The following is an 18,887-nucleotide window of genomic DNA, read 5'->3' as shown; positions in this document are numbered from 1 at the left end:
TCCTGAAGTTCCAGGGACTGCATTCTGCCACCCCACTGGCAATCCGTCCCCACCACCACTTCTCATTTCACAACACATTAATTCTTGTGGTTTAGCTGGGAAATGGGAAAGCAGTAAATGACCCCCCTTGACTTTTTTTTAAGTTAATGAAGCTTCTCTTTGTGTTTATTCAATCCATAGCTCTTGATTTCATCTTTTCATGCTAAAATATAGGAAAAAATGGCCTTAGTTATACTTTGCACAATAAATAGCAACACAAACATTTCTTTTCCATCAAAGCCATTTTAAAAAGTTCTATGAAGAAAATCTTGCTTTGAGGAACACAGCTTTTTCAATAGAACCCCTAAATTCATTCTTGACACCATCCAAAGTCACCTGGGCTCAATTAATTCTGAGTGATTATTTGAGGGGCTTGTGATACAAGTGCCACCACCATATTCTCTAAATTCCCACCCAAAACCATAAGGTGGAAATGGAAAAAAAGGCTGAAAGTATAGATTTCTTTCTTTTTTCCTTTCCCACTGTATTCAAAGACACTTTTGTCAATAAAGTAGATACTGAGATTTAATGTTGCAGAGGAGGCAGAAAATGGGTTTATGTTTTTCTACAGGTTGTCAAGGACAGATAAAGTTGTTTGAGACATTGCCACATGTCCATCTGGAACCCATGATACGATCAGAATCACTCTGTAATTGAACGTGGTAGAATGAACGAGGCCTTACTTGATTTACTTTAACCGAGGGCCACACTTGAAGGCTTTGGGAGTTTATAGAATCAATTGTCTCTCATATTTTACCTTAGTCTTATTCCTCAAATTTATTTGACCTGCATCTGGTGACTAAAACACCACATTTACATGATATATGCAGGGTTTCCCATTTGCTTGTTTCTTTTGGGGGGGGGGGCATAGTCTGATAAAAATAAACCACATGAGCGCTAATTATAACAGCTGGAGGAAACTTTTGGATGCTGAAGCCATATGTTTTTAAAAGTTAAAGACAAAATAAGTTCTTATCCTTCCAAATGCCTGTCTTCTTAAATGAACAAATAGATTGTAATTCATTCAACAATTTACATTTATTTTAAATAAAAACACTCAGGGAATGGCTTGCTGTACTCTACACTGTTGTATCTTTGGGTCTGTAGGATTAAAATCAATTTTGAAAGAAAATATTACATTATTTCCACGCAAGTTCACTTTACTGATAGCTCTTATATATGTGTTCTCAATTATTTTTTATCTTGGCTGAGACTAAATGTTCAATATTTCTTTCCAGAGCCTATTAAGGGGAAAGAAGTGAAGTTGCCAGCTCCCCTAAAGGAAAAAGGTAATATTGTATAATGAAATGTGAAAACACATTGATCTGCCCATTGAATATTCAGTTGCCAACAACAAAGTAATATATCATTTCTTTGTAATGCTCTCAAACTATAACTTTCATATGCCCTGGTATGTTTTTGAGCAAAGAAAAAGAGACTTATTTCCTATCATAAAATTCTAAACTGTACAATGAAATAACAAAGAAAAGAGTAACTATGTTAGGAATATTGAAAAAGCTTTTAAAAATGCATATGCTATTCTGATTTTATCAGTCTGTGGTGGGCAATCAACCTTTTATAATCCCAAGGTGAATCTTATTAGGAATGCCATGGAACAAAGGTTTAAGATAAAAAGTAATACTTAAAATTTCCCAGTGATATCTTGCCATTCTTTAAGTTCAAATTGAGTAAAATCATAAACAAATTTTATGGCTAGGAGAAACTTAGAGATAAACCATAGTTATATACTCTCATCTTATAAAAAAAAAAAATGAATAGTAAAGAAACTTTCAAACTTATTGTAATTTCCAGCAGAGGCAACATTGGAACTCTGATCTCCTAAATCGAGCCCAGTGCTCTTGCTCTTGCGTCTCATTGCGCCTCCTGTTTACCATTACACTAGGCTCATAGTAATGTGGACTCTGATATGCCACACAGCAAGTTATGTCCCTTAAAACACAAGTAAATATGCTAAGTTCAATGTGATACATTTAGTTTCAAATTAATCCCAGTACATTCTATAGGCATAGTGTGATACTCAGAATTGTCTAATATTTCTTGTTTTCAAAATGAGCATGTGCCAGTAACAGCAACACTTAGACTCTAAGCAGCAACTTACAGCCTACAACTTTTTGTGTGTCTCCATCACACCAAAATGCAAAGTTGACAGACTAAAAAGGGGTTATGTGTTGGTAAGAAAGTAGTTGAGCTTGCCAGAATTTTCTATATAATCAGCAGCTTTACAAAATTAATGTATCCAAGCACTGTGAATTCTTATTTCCTTTCTCCAAAAAGATGTACAATGGTAATATATATACAACTACATGTATCTGGAATATATGGACAATGACAGATACAAAGCCCCAATCTTCCTCCCTTGGTATCCTATCTTTTCCTTTCCTTTCCTCATGAAAAGGGACAGGGTAGGGTGAGAGAATGAGTCACCGTCACTCTGCATGTTCACTTCTCTCGTCACACCAAGCTACCTTATGCAGATGCTCTAATGTGCTTCTCTTTTTGCAGGGACATTGTTTAAATGTCATAATAAACCTTTCTATTTTTTCTGTTCACTTAAAAAATATAAATGTAGCGCAGCCGGCGTGGCTTAGTGGTTGAGCATCGATCCACCTAGGAAGCAGGAGGTCATGGTTCGATTCCTGGTCAGGACACATGCCGGGGCTGTGGCCTCGATCCCCAGCAGGGGGCGTGCAGGAGGCAGCCGGTCAATGACCCTCTCATCATTGATGTTTCTCTCTCTCTCTCCCTCTCCCTTCCTCTCTCTGAAATCAATTAATATACATATATATTAAAAATATATGTAAATGTATTATTTGTCATATAAAGTCACCTATTATTTTTACATTTTTGAACCAGATGTAGATTATCTTTACTTAAACCTATGACCTTTTATTAATTTAATTAGTTATTCTCACTTCAAGTTAAAGAAAATGAATGTCAATGTGCAGGGAAACAAGTAAGAGTCTAGGTAAAGAGTGACTCTCCGTTGATAAGGAAAACCCAAAGAATGTCTGCTTATTTTTTGCACAGCTTTCTGAACCCATTGAATGCTTTAAAGTCAACTGGCTCATTACCTGAAATATGTCCAACCAGCTCTCCTTCCATCTTCACATAACATCACAGGACCTTGTTCTGACTCGCCTTTGTGCCACCTACAATATGTTCAGCCTCCTCCAATTATTTCTTACTTAGCCCAGTGTCTATTCCTATGTTGGATGCTCCAGGGAAGGGAAGTGTAATGAGGCCCCCACGGCGATTCATGAAGGAGAGTAGGTAAGGGGATTGACGCTGTCAGATCCCTGGGACGTTGTTTTAGCATATACAAAAGACAGAGGGTCACCAAAAGGAAGTGATGGCAGAACGGGGGAAGAAAAATGTATGTATGCATTTATTCTGTGCTGCAAAGAGCGAGTGCCCTCTGGCTCATTTTGTGTTTTTATTGTCCACTCAGCAAACTTGCTTTGGGAGCAACAAACTCCCAAGGGCATCTTGCCAAGGCCTCAGAATCAGGACTTAGGCATAAAGCACTGAGTCACAAATTAAGCTCTTGCATTACAAACTGGAGGCATTTTAGAACTATAGCTATAGAAGCTCATACAGCATCTTCTTCCCTGTTGATCTAATGGAAACCAGAGGTGAGCAGAACGGGACAGACACACAGGAAAAGCAGGCGTGGGGAGGGTTCGCTTGTGTGCCTCTGCCTTACGGAAAAGCCCTGGGCTCAGCAGCTACAGACTCCAGCTGCAGCTTTGAAATAACAAGCTACAAACTAGTTCATTCACTTAGCTACTCTGGATAGTTGTATCTGATAGTTGTATTGCTAGTCCCAACAAATAAATATAAAAACGTGAAGGCTTAAATATCTGGTGGGTGAGTTCTAATGGGCTTTTTCCACCTATGTAAGGTGTTACTTAAAGGGACAGGGTTTCCCCTCATATTTGGTCTAAACCACCTAAAAGTGATGTTTATAAATTTGATTTTCCTGGCATTTGAAAACCACAATTTAAATTGTTTTGTATCGATAACAATTTTAAGTGTTGGTACAATATTCTGTGGATATTTTAAGTACTAAGGCTCCAAAGATGAACAGGACAATATCCTATCCCTCCCTCCCCAAATCTCACAGTACTTGGAAAAAAGCTGGGAAAGAGGAAAAGCAAAGTGGCCTCCCATGCTGCCTTAGACAAGGCATAACAGATTTTTTATCCAATAAATGGGCATCCATTATTTAGAGATTAGTACATGAATGTCTGGGAAATACTTGAGAAATTATTTAATCTAATGTTAGCCACAGATACACTAATTAATCATCATTGTCCCCATTTCATAAGGTGAGAAAATAGAAATTTAGAGTTTCAAATGCTTCATATTAAAACATCTAACTAATAAAGAAAATAAATTTTGAACTAAGGGATTTTTGTTGGGTTGGTGTGTCTGTCTGTTTTTCTCCAACTGCAGTGCCAAAAAAAAAAAAAAAAGAAAGAAAGAAAGAAAAGAAAAAAAGAAACCTATCCCTACACCTCGTTAATTTGTATGAGGTTGCTTAAGCACTTACCACCATCACCGTGCTCGTTTATTATGCATGGAGGGATTCCTCAATTTATAAACAAAGATGATACTGATTTAGAAACTCAAGTAGGAACAAGGGGAACATAGATAGTGTTTGAAGTTTCAAAATCACATGAATTTGGATAAAATAGGAAGGAATATCAAATAGTCCATAGAATATTTATTTTGATAGAGATAAGATGAAACTTCGTTGAGTAGGAGATATCAGGTATTGTTTTTTTGTGTGACCTCACCCAAACTTAGGACACTCTCCCTTTGGAAGTCTATGGACTGAGGAAGTTTCAAATCAAACTTAAAGGTAGTCAGATCTTGTCTTTCCCACCATTGTATTTATCTGGACCACAAAGAAATGCATGAACTATTTGCAAAACAAATTCCTCTTAAGACATGTTCAAGAGAAGAAACATGAGTTCAATGAAGGAAATGTGATACGAATAAAGTGGGAAAGCAAAAATCAGTCAGTGATATTCAGCTTCTAACCTGCAAAGTTTTTAAAATAGAGGCATTCTGAAAAGAATACAGATTTATAAATTGAATAAACACAATGAATGGGATTTATAAATTGTGTAAATTTCTTTCCTTACATATAAAGCAGAGACTCCTAAGCAAAGCTGACTTCCACCGCCGCCCTCTCTGTCTCAAGCACAAGCATGCTGAAGTTGGGGTCAGCCTCTTGTACTTGATAACAGATGTGTTGTGTTGATGACATTGAAAATCATTAATGAAGATCCCCTCCCCAGGCCTGTCAGCAATTTATATTTCAGATAAAATCAACAGCCCGAAAAAGTCAGTCCTGCTTATGAAATGTCAGGTTGTCTCAGCAACTCTGGGTGGGAAGTTTTGTTTGTTTGTTTGTTTTTAGTATATCTTCACTGATTTCAGAGAGAGGAAGGGAGAGAGAGAGAGAGAGACAGAAACATCAATGATGATGAGTCATTGAGCGGCTGTCTCCTGCGCGCCCCGACTGGGGATGGAGCCCTGATCTCCGGGATCCTAGGTGGACGCCCGACCTCGGAGCCAGGCCCGGCCAGGCTGGGTGGGCAGTTCTTGGTTCTGTGTTTCTGCAGTGCTCGCATGGGGAGTCCAGAAGGAAGGGCTCAAGTGACAAATGTTTAATCCAGATATTTGATTATTAAACAATTATAATAATGGTGAAAAAAACTTAAACAGAATAAAAATGACCCTATTCCCTCTCTCTGGCCTCCAGTTCCCAATCTCCAGCATTAACCACTGTTCTTAGTTTCCTGAAACTTCTCAATGAAGCCTTTTGACTAAACTTTAAATATATATATATATATATTTGGTTGTCAGCTTAATTGGAGTAAGAGGGCTGTCATTTTTATCTGAGTAGAAACAAGCATCCTTATATGCCTCAAAAGACTTGCCCGGCCTATGATCCAGGAGATCTCAATTTGATTCCTGTTCAGGACACACGCCTGGGTTTCGGGCTCCATCCCCAGTAGGGGGTGTGCAGGAGGCAGCTGATCAATGACTCTCTCATCATTGATGTTTCTCTCTCTCCCTCTCCTTTTCTCTCTCTGAAATCAATAAAAATATATTTTTAAAAAAATCAAAGACTTAACCTTCAGTAGAAATGTCATTTACCTTAGAAATCTATTGACAATTTCCCACATATCAATTCCTGCTTGGCATATTCAAGGGTAAAGTTTTAATTCTATAAGAAAAAAGGAAATTACCTTGAGAGATGATGCAATTTAAGTTTATGAGCATAATTTTTAAAAAACTAAGGCCTTTTCATACATCACTTATAATTCTCACATAAATTTTACGTTATTATTTTTTCCATTTTAGCAATGACAGAATTAAGACTTGAGGTTTTAAGTAATGCCCACAGTCACAAAACTTAGTGAGCTTGCTTTTAAAGCTAGATTAAATGACCTGAACGCCTCCTTCTCACACTTCCTGGGAAGTCATGACTGGTGAGGTCATCTTGTTAGTGTTGCTCATGCAACACCTAAAGTGAGTAATTCTAGCATACTGAGAGGACCCACTGCCCCTTGCATATTGGATAGTGCATGTTCATAAGAGTGCTTATAAAATTATATATGCAAGATAAGTGTTGGTTCTTATTTTATTGTATTTATAGCTAATAAATATATTTTCCACAACTTTTTTTCCCCAAAAGATCTTTTGACAAACATTAAGACTAAGACGATTCTACTTCAAGATTATGACCATGTGATTGACAGGGGGAAAAGCCTTGTGTAGAGTGAGAAGAAAGACTCTTTCCAATAGTTACCTCTAGTTGATGAACAAAATATCTATGAATCCCATTCTAAGACACTGAACTTTTATCTCCAGCTCTATATGTACAAGATAAATCAATTTCTTCTAGGGCTACACATATGCAAGGAGCAGCATTTGCTTATTTGTTTTTATGTTCACCATTTTCTTCATTCATTCATTCAACAATATTTACTGATCATATACCAATGTCAGATATTTAGCCAAATCTGATATCTGAGTAGTAAACAGACACAGTTCTTGCTCTTATGGAACTTAAAATCTAAAGAAGGGATACAGAACATAAACAAAAATTAAATTAAAAATTAACAAAATTTTATATGACATTAAAGCACACCTAAAACATTAAAATAGCATATGTCCTACCCAGTGAGTGAATATATTTTCAAAAATAAAAATAAAAGAGAGAGACAGAGATGTGCCAGGGTGTGGTAAAGTACAATAATAACACTGATATCACTTTTTACAGGATGCACATTGAAGTATTGTAAGAAATAGGGTGTGAATGGCTATGTAATTCTCTAATATATAAAATTATAAGGTTAAACAAATTAGGGTTTTCTAAATTATAACTCCAGAAAATGAGACTCTATTAGGCTAAAACCACAGTGAAGCTGACTAGCACTGTCCCTGACACATAGTGTATACTCAACAAATATCCCAGCCATGAGACCAGTTTTATCTATTTCAAGAGAAGAAATGTTGTAATGTACCAGAACCCTTCAATTAATCAAAACAACACTTCATGTCAAAATAGAACTATAAGGCCTGGACGAGTTGTGAAATAAGAGGAATGACCAGAAAATATGGGAATATAGTCTACTATCACATTGGGTAGGATGATGTCATAAGTATTTTCTGGATAGCTTATGAAATTATGTCCTTATCAATACTGATATTAAGTTTAAATGCAGAATTTCTAGATAAAAACCATGGTCTTAGGGCAATAAAAGAAAAATACTTCATTTTATTAATTTGTTTATATCATTATACTGAATTTAAGCCAATTTATTTTACAAAATTAATAATAGAAATATTAATAGAAACAACAGTAATTATACCAGTTTGAAATGATTAAATTAACCACCAGGTGGAGCTCCATGAATTGAATGTATGCAGTTGAAAATAGAAAATTGATTAAATTAGGAAAACTTACAACACTTTCCTCCTGAGTAGTTTTTATTAATTTTCTTATTTGAAATACTTAGATAACTTATGAATCAAGGAACAGACTCTCATTAAAAACAAGAGGGCAAATTACTTGATTAGTATGAAACTATTTTGGGAAACTGGATTTTAAAATCAAAGTTCTTTTGCTTCAGTTACTTTATAATTTACCAATAATACATGTTCCATTGTATATTGATAAAACTATGTAACTGTCATTGAGATGGAGAACAGATGGGAAAAATCTATAAAATATGTTTATTAAACTACTTAGTACTATTTTTATCAAATGCTTTTTTCCCCCTTGTTTGTTTATGTGTATGTGTGTGTGTGTGTGTATATATATATATATATATAATGTGTGTTTTGTTTTACCCCAGAATCTGAAACTAAAAGAGATGAAAAGACATCCAAAGCAGGTAAGGACACTTTGTAAGTTTATAAAGTTATAGATAAAGCTGATTTTATCGTTAAGTGAAGTTTGGGGATGTCCAAAACATTGAAAAACTGCTGGTGGACCCTCCCCATATATTTTAAATGTAACTTACATGTAGGCTAAAATTAAACTAGAGTTTGTTTTCTTGTAGCAGAGTTTGGATAAGTTCATCAAAGTGCTGGAACTGCTGGCATATGCTGCTCCTTGTTTATCTCCTGGACAATTGAATACTGTTTAGAAAGTGCTAAGGGGACAATATAAATTTCAGAGGCTCCAGCCAGATCATGGCAAATGCCTAATACTTATCCTTACGATTGACTGAACCTTATGAAATCATCTATATTCAACTATTTTTACCACAAAAACAGTAGTTTCATATGGTTTAACCTAAAAGATTCAACCATTTTCTTTCACATTAATTAAATATGCAGATTTTTTGAAAGATAATCTCTTGCCTTATTGGTCATTAATTTGAAAATTACAATACTTTTTTAAAAGACTTTCTAAAAAATAGGCTTTGTGAGGAAGTAAAAAGATTAGCTGGGTACTCTTAAGACAGGTGTTAAAAGTTAGAAGAAGAAATATAAAAATGGGAAAATGCAGAAAAAGGAAGACTAAAAATATTGGGAAATGATTTAATTAATTACAATCTTTCTAGGGTTAACCCTATTCCAAATATTTTATATCTTTGGAAAGATAGTTATCTATCTATATATGTAAAAGAAGGTTATAACTCTATCTCCTTAGACAGTAAAAGTGATACTTCATACATGTAGACATTCATAACATTGGTCTTAAAATATTTGCATATACTCATTTTCACAAATTTTTACCTATATTTAAGAAATTCTTATTTCACTCTTCTATGTATATGTTAAATAATAACCTGAAATATTACCATCACTTTTCTTCAATGTACTGCCAACATATCAAAGGGAATTTTTTGTGCTTTCTTATTTCTAGTTAATAAACAATTATTTTAAGTGACTTTATATAATCTGAAAGCTTGCATTTTCTGGAAGAAAAGTGGGAAAATTAGCAATTTTAAAGTGTAAGAAAAAATGCATAATAGAGATGAAATGACATATTGAGTCTCTATATCAAATGTCATAATTGAGCTTTAGATATATCTGCAGAAATGGAAAAACTACATAGAAAAATTGCTCTATTTTTGGCACTCTTACTGATGCCAGTGAAAGTTTGCTGATCAGATAAAAAGGTGTATTATGCCACTCTTCATTTTGTTTTAGGCTTTATTTTACTGTTGGTATATAATGGAAAAAGTGATATATGTGCTATAAATTTCCTATTTTTAGTTTACATATGTATTTACGTGACAATTATTTTTAACTTCCTAAGAGAAAAGAAAAGTCAGCATTAATGGAATATTTTATTACAAAATATAATCAATAAATAATTTATTAAAAACATATATCACTGCCAAACATCCAGAATTGTGCCCAGTGTTACAAAATTTACAAACAAGTTATAAGAGATTGTTTCTATCTCAAGAAGTACAATCAAGGACCTAGACATGAACTACTAAGGGATGTCTCCAGACAATTTATTCTCTCAGGAGTCTAGAGAGAGGAGCCATTCCTGCAGCCTGTGGCAATCAGTGACAACTTCGAGGAGATGATGGATTTAGCTGGGGTTGTAGGAACATGTAAGAGCTGCTGAGTCAGGCAGATGATTTTAAAAGCTGATGGAAACAACACTAGTTTTATCAAGAAAGACATGAATTTGACTCTTTGCCACATGCTAGGAATGTGACTTTTCTTAAATCACTTAACTGTTCTGAGTTTCAGTTCCCTTATTTACTGAATGAAGACCATCATACCCACCTAGGAGGGTTGTTGTAAGAAATAGAGTTGGCCCTTGCCATTTGGTTCAATTCAGTAAGTGGTAGCTCTATTTAGGAATTAACCCAGAGACAGGGATGAGTGTTGTGTTAGCAGGAGAGAGTGAGGAGAGAACCAGGGGCCAAAGGTGATTCCAGGGGCTGCATGAGAAACAGAAGATGGCAAGGCTTCAGCGGGGGCACGTGGCCGCAGCAGGGCGGTTCCGAAAATCCAGGGAAGGGGGCTTAGAAGGCCAGAGTGAAAAGCTTGGATTCTTAGGGTGTGAATGAGAAGACAGTGGAATCACGTATGTCTTACGATGGCATGCGGGGCGAGATCCTGCAGAAATAGTACTGAATCAGGGATTTAAACCAAAAGCCATTTATAGTAACCTCAGTATTATAAAATAAAAGTTGGATAAGTTGGCACATAGAGGAAACAATGAGGAAGTGAATTCTGTTTACTTTCAAGAGCATTTCGAGTCATAACAAATATTCAGTGTGGAATAATTAGGAACTGAGTTTTTAAAAATCAGAGAACCTAACAACCCATTGAAAATGCTAATATCATCTGGTTATATATTCTTTAAGTTATATAAACATACATGCTTTAAAAGCACAATCATACTCTCTGTACAGCGCTATTACTGCTCTAGTAATTGTCACACTTTCACGGGAAAAGAATAGACACTGATGACATGAATGTACACAACTCCCAGGTGTCAGCGCGAGGGAATGGGGAAGGCGATCGATGCAGAAGGTGCAAAGGGAACACAGGTGGCGTGGATGCTAACGGGACATCCACAGGGAGACACTCTAGAGACCCTTGGAAACTGAGAATACTCGCTTTGAATCCTCAGACTAGGTTTTGTATCCATGAGTTTAGAGGTTTTGAGTCGAAGCCAAGGAGAAAAGAAGTTTTTTTAAGAAAAGGAAACATGGCGGGAGAAGAGAAGGAAATGAAGGGCAGCTTCTTGGAAAATATAAAGAACTGGTGAAGACAAGGAAAGTACGTCACCTGGAAAATTAGAAAATACAGTTACAGCATCCCAAAGGGGAACACTTTCAAGAAAACGTAGAAAAGTCAGTGTTATAACAATGTCTCAGAAAGGTCAAGGGACATGGTGACCAAGAAAAAGCCATATTTGATCAAAAAAACTGTCCTTCTGTGACCTTTTGGGGAGCATTTTTAGTAGAGTGGTGGAATTAGAAACCAGTTTACAGAAATTAACAGAGAATGTGTTCATAAGTGGAGGCAGAGCAAAAAACTATTTTTTTCAAGGGTTTGTTGCTAAAGGGAGACGACATATTCTATGCCAGCAGCGAGAAGCAGCGCGAGGTGGTTGCTGTCTCCATGTCTGTGACGGGGGGGTTGTCCCGGGAGAGGAGGAACAGGAAACCCAGAGGGAGATACTCAGTAGGGGGTTAGGAGAGAACTGCCCCAAGCACGAGCGCCTGGGGATGCACATCATAGATGGAGGGAATTAGCCTAATTATGATGAAGAGAAAACTTCCCCTGAGCTTTGAAGGCATAATGAGAGGACAGATTACATCAAAGCTGAGTGTCTAATCGGAGGCTCTTGCCGAGTGATCTTTTCTCCTAAATTCCTTTCCCAAAAGTTGACCACTAACACATTTTTTGCCAGATTCCAGGGATGCTTTTTTTGTTCATATTATGCTGACCCTTAGGCAGTATTTGACTATATTCGTCATCTCTTCTTTCTCAAAAATAAAAAATAAAATCCCCCCCCTTTTTTGGGCAAAAGGCAAATTATTTAAATCCACAGTTAAAAATAAAATGACCAAAAAAAAGACTATATTTTTAAATACTGGGACAACATGACAATAATTATTTATTTTTGACATAGCATATTATTAGCCACTACATTTCTTTGTTTTATTTACAACCCCCCAAAGACAATGATGACAAATAGGACATGAATTTCATTAGGTAATGGGAGAATAGCTAAGTGCTCTTTTTAGGAAGCAAAGGACATTAAATATAAGTAGTACTATAAGAGACACAGTAAGTAGTAAGCAATAATTTGGTTTTTTATTTTTTAAAAAGTAATATTTCTAAACAAACTCTTCAGAGTTTTATACCTGCCTTTCTAACTGCCTAGTAAACATTTTCTCAAGGTTATTCTGCCAGCACCTCACCTTGTTTAAAATTGGACTCAACATCTCTTCCATTGTCTTTTTTATTTGCTCATTACCTCAAGAAATAGAATTCATGACTCACCGTTCAGTTTCATTGACTTCAACTTCTGAGTCATTTACAACTTCTCCTCTTTCACCACCCAGCAGCCAAGTGGGTGCCAGGTATTTGTCTCTCAAATTTGCTCTCTACCTTCATTTTCTCTCCTGGTAAGACCCCAGTTCTAGTTCTCATGATCTCTTGCCTGAATAAATAGACAAACTCATGACCTAATCAGCCACTTTGTTTTCATCTCTTCAAAGATCCACCACAAGTCCATACTAGTTATCTTTTCTGAATGTGTATCTACAGGGAACAGTGCTAGGTTCACTGCCCCTGACATATTCATGTGGCTCCCATGTGTCTAATCTGCCACCATCACTCCTCCCCCATAAACATTTTAATAAGATCACCAATTCCATGCATTTTTTTGGTCTATTCAGTGCTTTTCTAATATGTTCCTTTTACTCTAGGTCCACAACAAAAACTTCTTACCTACTTACCTTGCCTCCGATCTTGGCAACTTACTTTCTCAATTACTCTTCTTTAGCTATAAGCACATACCATGTGTTTTCCTGCCTTGGTCTCTTTGCACACCTTTTCCTCTAGCATATGATGTGGTATCCACATTTGCTGAATGGGCTCCTGCTAACTTTGTGTCTGAGCTCCTATGTTATATCTGCCGTGGGCTGTGTAGAACTCTGTAATTTCTGAGACAGAAAATCACCCAAAAGCCACCATAGCTACAGAAGGTCAACAAAATTATTCTTATGAGGGTAACAAACTTAAACTCTCAAGAAAGATATTGTATCAAGGCAGAGATCATCAAATAAAGAGCTAATATCAACAAAAAGGGAATGAGTAATTAAAATCAAGCAAATAAGAAAAGTTGTGCAGAATGTGCTTTGTGAACACAGAGGAAAGTCGTATTTCTACAGCCTTTAGGTTCAGGGAGAATTTCCCAAGGGAGAAGATACGGGGGTAGTCTTAGAGACTGGTCAAGATAGCCAGGTGAAGAAAGACTGGGTAGGGCTTTTTTTATCTAAACTGTGTCTCCCTAATAAATGATTTACTACTTAGATTTAAATTAATTTTTAACATAAATATATAATTTTATACCTGGATGAGAGATATATATATATACCTTATATATATAAGAAAGAAAAGAAATCGAGGAAGAATATTATCTAATATATTCTAATATTCTAATATTCTAATATTATCTAATATTATCTAAGATTTCTAATATATATATATATAACCTTACAGAATGATCACCCTAATAAGTGTAGCACCCACCTGGCACCATACATAGTTATTACAATATTATTGACTATATTCCCTATGCTGTGCCTTACATTCCCATGACTGTTTTTCTTACCGGCAGTCTGTGCATCTTAATCCCTCCCATCTGGTCTTGGCAAGTAGGGGAGAACTGGTGATCAAAGAGGCCTGTGAATAGGATGGTGGGGATACAAGCTAGATTATAGTGAATTGATGACGAATGAAAGTCGAGAGGTGAACAAAAAGCAGGTAATGATGACATTCTTAAGAAGCTGAGTTGAGCAGTGATGGGTGGTATTGGATGGCAAGTAAGAAAGAACCCAGAATCAAAGGAGGGTTTTTGTTGTTGTTGTTGTTGTGTGTGTGTGTTTTACTGTCACACCTTTGTTGAGATAAAAAAGAAAATGAAAACTGACTATGGGTAAGGCAAAGGTTGGCAAACAATGGCCTATGCACTGGCCGCTAGTTTCTGTAAATAAACTATTTCTTATTGCTTAGGACCGCTTCCATGTAGCAACAGCAGAGGTGAATAGTTGCAACAGAGATCATATAGCCCCAAATCCAAAACTATATACTGTCTGACCATTCATAGAAAATTTACCAGCCCCTGCACTAGGGTTCCTCATGCCATAAAAGCAAAAACATTTCTAGTCATGGGAATTCCAAATTCGCAGCAATTATTTTTTTAATGTATTATACTGGGACAGATAATATATTGATAATGGTAATGGAAAATTTTAAAAAGTGTCTTGGATTTTTCATCTTGAATAATGAAGGGTTAAAAGTAATGTCTCAAAAAATATCTTATCTTAATATACAATTAAAAAGTTAACATTACACAAGAGTTTGTGAGAAAATTATTTTTTAATGGTGCAGTAAAAATAAACTAAGTGTTTTATTATTTAAAATGATGTTTTAATTAGTAGCTTGATATGGACATGAAATTACATAGCTTATAAAATTTCAATAAAGAAGAATAGCTGGTGTCAATTTTGTTTGATTTTAATTTTCAAATGTATAATGTTCCATCATTCAGTGACAATTCAATAAGAATTGAATGACTCAGCCTTTAATAATTTTTTAAAACTTTTTCTAGGCAAAGAAGTGAAGCTTAAGCCTCCACGTATGTTATGTGCATGCCTAAATAATAAATAAATAACAAATCTTAAATGCATGCTTTTAATCCTTTTCTGATTCCATTTTTGAGTATTTTGCTTAAATCCAAGGCAATTATTTTGTGAAGAAATTATTTTAGCCTATTATCTTAAGTGTTCCTCTGAGAATATGTTATGCTAACATTTTCCTTCATCCTTTGTTCAGTGGAGATACAAATCAGTACCTTTAATTAACTTCTCATTAAAAGTTTTAGTTCACATTTTATTTTTTCTCAAAATAACACTTGTGATTAATAATGAAGAACCTTTATTTTGTCTGTTTGTATTAATTTCCTGCTATTTTAAAAACAAAATTAACATGACATATTAAAAAACTCAATAATATGTAAATGAAATAGGGTGGGCAAAAGTAGGTTTACAGTTGTGAGTACACAAAAGTTTATTCTTGCATTATTGTTAATTTTTGTATTTTTTTCCATACAAACAACTGTAAACCCAGTTTTGCCCACCCCTGTATGCATGAGTGCAGGAAATAAATATCTTTATATAATCATCCTTATTACTGTGTATCTATATTTTCAGAGTCACAAGTAAAAAAAGAAGAGAAGCCAGGTATGCATATTTTATGTATGGATTCATACTTGCATTCCATATTTATGATGAATAGCATAAAATGTCTTTGCAAATGTGTCCCAGTGTAAAATGTTATACCCAAATTTTATCCTTGACTAACTTTTTAAAATAAAACAAACATAGTACATATTTTGTACTACTTGTTCCTGGGGGGTGGGAAGAAAAACTCCTGAGAAATGTATATGTTTCAGAAAAAACAATTGACTAATTGGGTTCAGTCTTTCACAACCACTATTTTTGCTGATTTTATTTACTGATATAGGACATAAATATTTTATCAGAAACACAGCTGCTCTCACTCTTCCCTTTTCGGGGGCTCCTGAGTGAGATAAACATTTCTTCAGGCTATAGCAGGTAGCAGCAACTTTTTTAAAAGAACAAAGGGAATTCAGATTCTCATAACAGTTAAAGTTTTGGTTCATGTTCCATAACTATTTGGCTTGTAGGGCTGCTGTAATAAAATACCACAAACTAGGTGGCTTAACACAACAGAAATTTATTTTCTTATAGTTCCAGAAGCTAGAAGTCTGAAATCAAGGTGTCAGCAGGGCCATGTTTTTCTTGAAACCTGTGGGGAAGAATCAGTCCTTGCATCTTCTCGCTTCTGGTGTTTGCCAGCAATCCTTGGTGTCCCTTGGCTTGTAGAAGCATCACTCTAATCTCAGCTTCTGTCATCAGATGGACATTGTCTCTCTTTGTCTCTATCTTTGTACCTTTTCTCCTCTTCTTATGACACCAATCATATTAAATTAAGGATCCACCCTACTCCCATATGACAAATTCTTAATTAATTATATCTACAATGACTCTATTTCCGAATAAGGTCACATTCTGAGGTACTGAGTGTTAGGACTCCAGTATATTTCTTTTTTTGGATGACACAATTCAATGCATAGAGGTCTACTCTACCCCCACCCCCAAAATGCATGTCCTTCACATGGTGCAAAATACATTCACCTCATTCCATAATCCCTAAGTCTCATCCATTTTAGCATCAACTCTAAATCCAAAATTTCATCAATTCAAAGCCCCAAATCTCATTATGTAAATCAGTTATGCATGAAACTCAGGGTATGATTCTTTCTGCAGAAAATTCCTCTCCATATGTGAACCTATAAAACCAGAAAACAAATGACTGCTTCCAAAATAAAACAGTGGGACAGAAATAGGATAGACATTTCCATTCCTAAAGGGAGAAATTGGAAGATAAAAAGAAGTCACGGGTTCCACATAAATTCAAAACATAGCAGAAAAAATTCCACTAGATTTCAAAGCCTGAGAAAATATTCTTTGGCTCACTGCTGAGTCCTCTGGGCCTGGTAGGGTGTGGTTCTGCCCTCTTGAACCATCTAGGTGGCTGGCCTGCCCTCTCTACCTGAGGAGGTCCCATCAGCCCAGGTTTGAATCTGTTGTTACTTTTTTATTTCATCCCACCTCTGTCCCTCTCTATCCAGGCTGCATTGCCTCTGCTTGTAGAATATTCTCAAAAACATGACCAGTCTTGCTTTCAGTTAAAGGGGGTTCGAGCCATTGAACAGGAAGGTCCTCCACAATCTTTCCTGGATCACCACATCTCTATAGCTGCCTTCTGCTGAGAAAGTGGATTGGATCCATGAGTCCCACATTTATTCTTTACCCACTTCAGCAAAAGTTTGTCCAGCCACACCACTGGCCCTGTCTCCCATGCACACTATTCAGATGGGTTGAAAGTGTTCCAAATGACCAAGTGCTGGTTCCTTTTGCTTAACAGTTCATTCCTCAACTGATCCTCCCTTTCACATTTTATTCTAAGCAGCAAGGAGAAATCAGGCTGACTCTTTCACACTTTGCTTGGAAACTTTCTCAGCTAAATATCCATGTTCTTCACTTACAAATTCTACCTTCCAGCCAACAGAAGAACACAACTCAGCCAAGTTCTCTGCTACTTTATAACAAACATCACCCTCCCTCCAGTATCCAATAACATGTTCCTCGTTTCTTCTGAGATCTCAGTAGAAGTACACTTAACATTCTTATTTCTAAGAATATTCTGTTCATGCTGACATATGTATTCTCAAAGGAGACAGAAGCTTGCTCTATAGCTCCCCTCAGCTCTTTCTGAATCCTCAGCAGAATAGTCTTATAAGTCAATATTTCTGCCAATAGTCTTTTCAAGGCAATCTGGGCTTTTTATATAAAGTGCCTCAAAAATTTTTGAGCCTCAACCCACTACCCAACCCCAAAGCCACTCCCATTCTCCCATTTTTATAGGTATTTGTTACAGCAGCACCCCACTCCCTGGTACCAAAAATATGTTTTCTTGGATGACTGGAATAAAGTACCGCAAACTGGGTAGGTTAAAACAATGAAAATGTATCCTCTCATAGGTTTAGAGGCTAGAAGTCCAAAATGAAGAGGTCAGCAGAGCTGTACTTATTTTGAAACCTAGAGAGGAGAATCTTTTCTTACCTCTTCTAGCTTCTGGTGTTCTTGCCAGAAATCCTCAGTGTTCTTGGCTTGTAGGAGCATCACTCCAATCTCTGCCTCCATCAGCACCTAGACATCTTCTTCCTGTGTGTTTCTATGCCTGTTCCTCTTTTTCTATTTTTTTAAGGACATCAGTCACATTAGATTAAGGACCCACACTACTCCAGTATGACTTCTTCTTACCTAATCATATCTGCAGCAATCCTATTTCCAGATAAGGTCACGTTCTGGGATACTGAGGTTAGGGCTCCAACAGATCTTTTGATGGGACACAATTCAAGCCATAACACTATTTGTGTAAACTTCTGAATCGCATAATTGTCCAATTATATCTATGTCAAAAAGACTCTTCCAATTTTTGTTATCAAATCATTTATCTTATGCTGACATAGTAACTATTCTCCACAACAATCATCTTGAGAAAACAAATTTCAGGTTAAAATCAATTAGCAGTAACAACAACTTATTACATGGCATGATTCCAACTATTGTGTTTAATAGTCCAGCATTGAGAAACTAGCATGAAACTGGAATAATTTTTAGTGCAATTCTTCTTTTTTCAATTATGGTAAACAGAATAATTTCCAAAAATGGATTTGTGTTCTAGTTATTTTTTTCAGATTTTTAAATTTCTGCATTTTGTTTTCCCTTCAGAGCCACAAGTAAAAAAGGAAACAAAATCAGGTATCAATTTTTTTTATTCTTTAATTGACAGAGCTGCTATTGTCTTCATTTTAGATCTAAAAGAGGCTTACCACCCACCAGTGGAGATTTACAGAGTCTCCCAGATCCTCATTATATTTCCTACTCCATTGATCAATATGGTTTTATGCTACTGAATTAGTTGAGAATGGGGAT

At 35.9% G+C, this 18,887-nt stretch overlaps 1 protein-coding gene across 11 annotated transcripts in view; it reads left to right on the top strand.

Annotated features, from left to right (window-relative positions):
* TRDN (triadin) overlaps positions 1-18,887 on the top strand; it is a 254,186-nt gene that overhangs the window by 210,347 nt on the left and 24,952 nt on the right. For all 11 annotated transcript variants that reach the window (XM_081140218.1, XM_081140226.1, XM_081140222.1 and 8 more), the window contains 5 exons: positions 1,278-1,328; positions 8,439-8,477; positions 14,912-14,938; positions 15,513-15,542; positions 18,684-18,713. In XM_081140218.1, coding sequence (XP_080996344.1) covers positions 1,278-1,328; positions 8,439-8,477; positions 14,912-14,938; positions 15,513-15,542; positions 18,684-18,713 — 177 coding nt within the window. The remainder of the gene's footprint in view (positions 1-1,277; positions 1,329-8,438; positions 8,478-14,911; positions 14,939-15,512; positions 15,543-18,683; positions 18,714-18,887) is intronic.

The sequence above is a fragment of the Miniopterus schreibersii genome, assembly GCF_964146895.1.
Source record: "Miniopterus schreibersii genome assembly, chromosome: 6".
NCBI lineage: Eukaryota > Metazoa > Chordata > Mammalia > Chiroptera > Miniopteridae > Miniopterus > Miniopterus schreibersii.
Note: the sequence above shows the minus strand (reverse complement) of the source record. Positions and strands in the feature narration are given on the sequence as shown.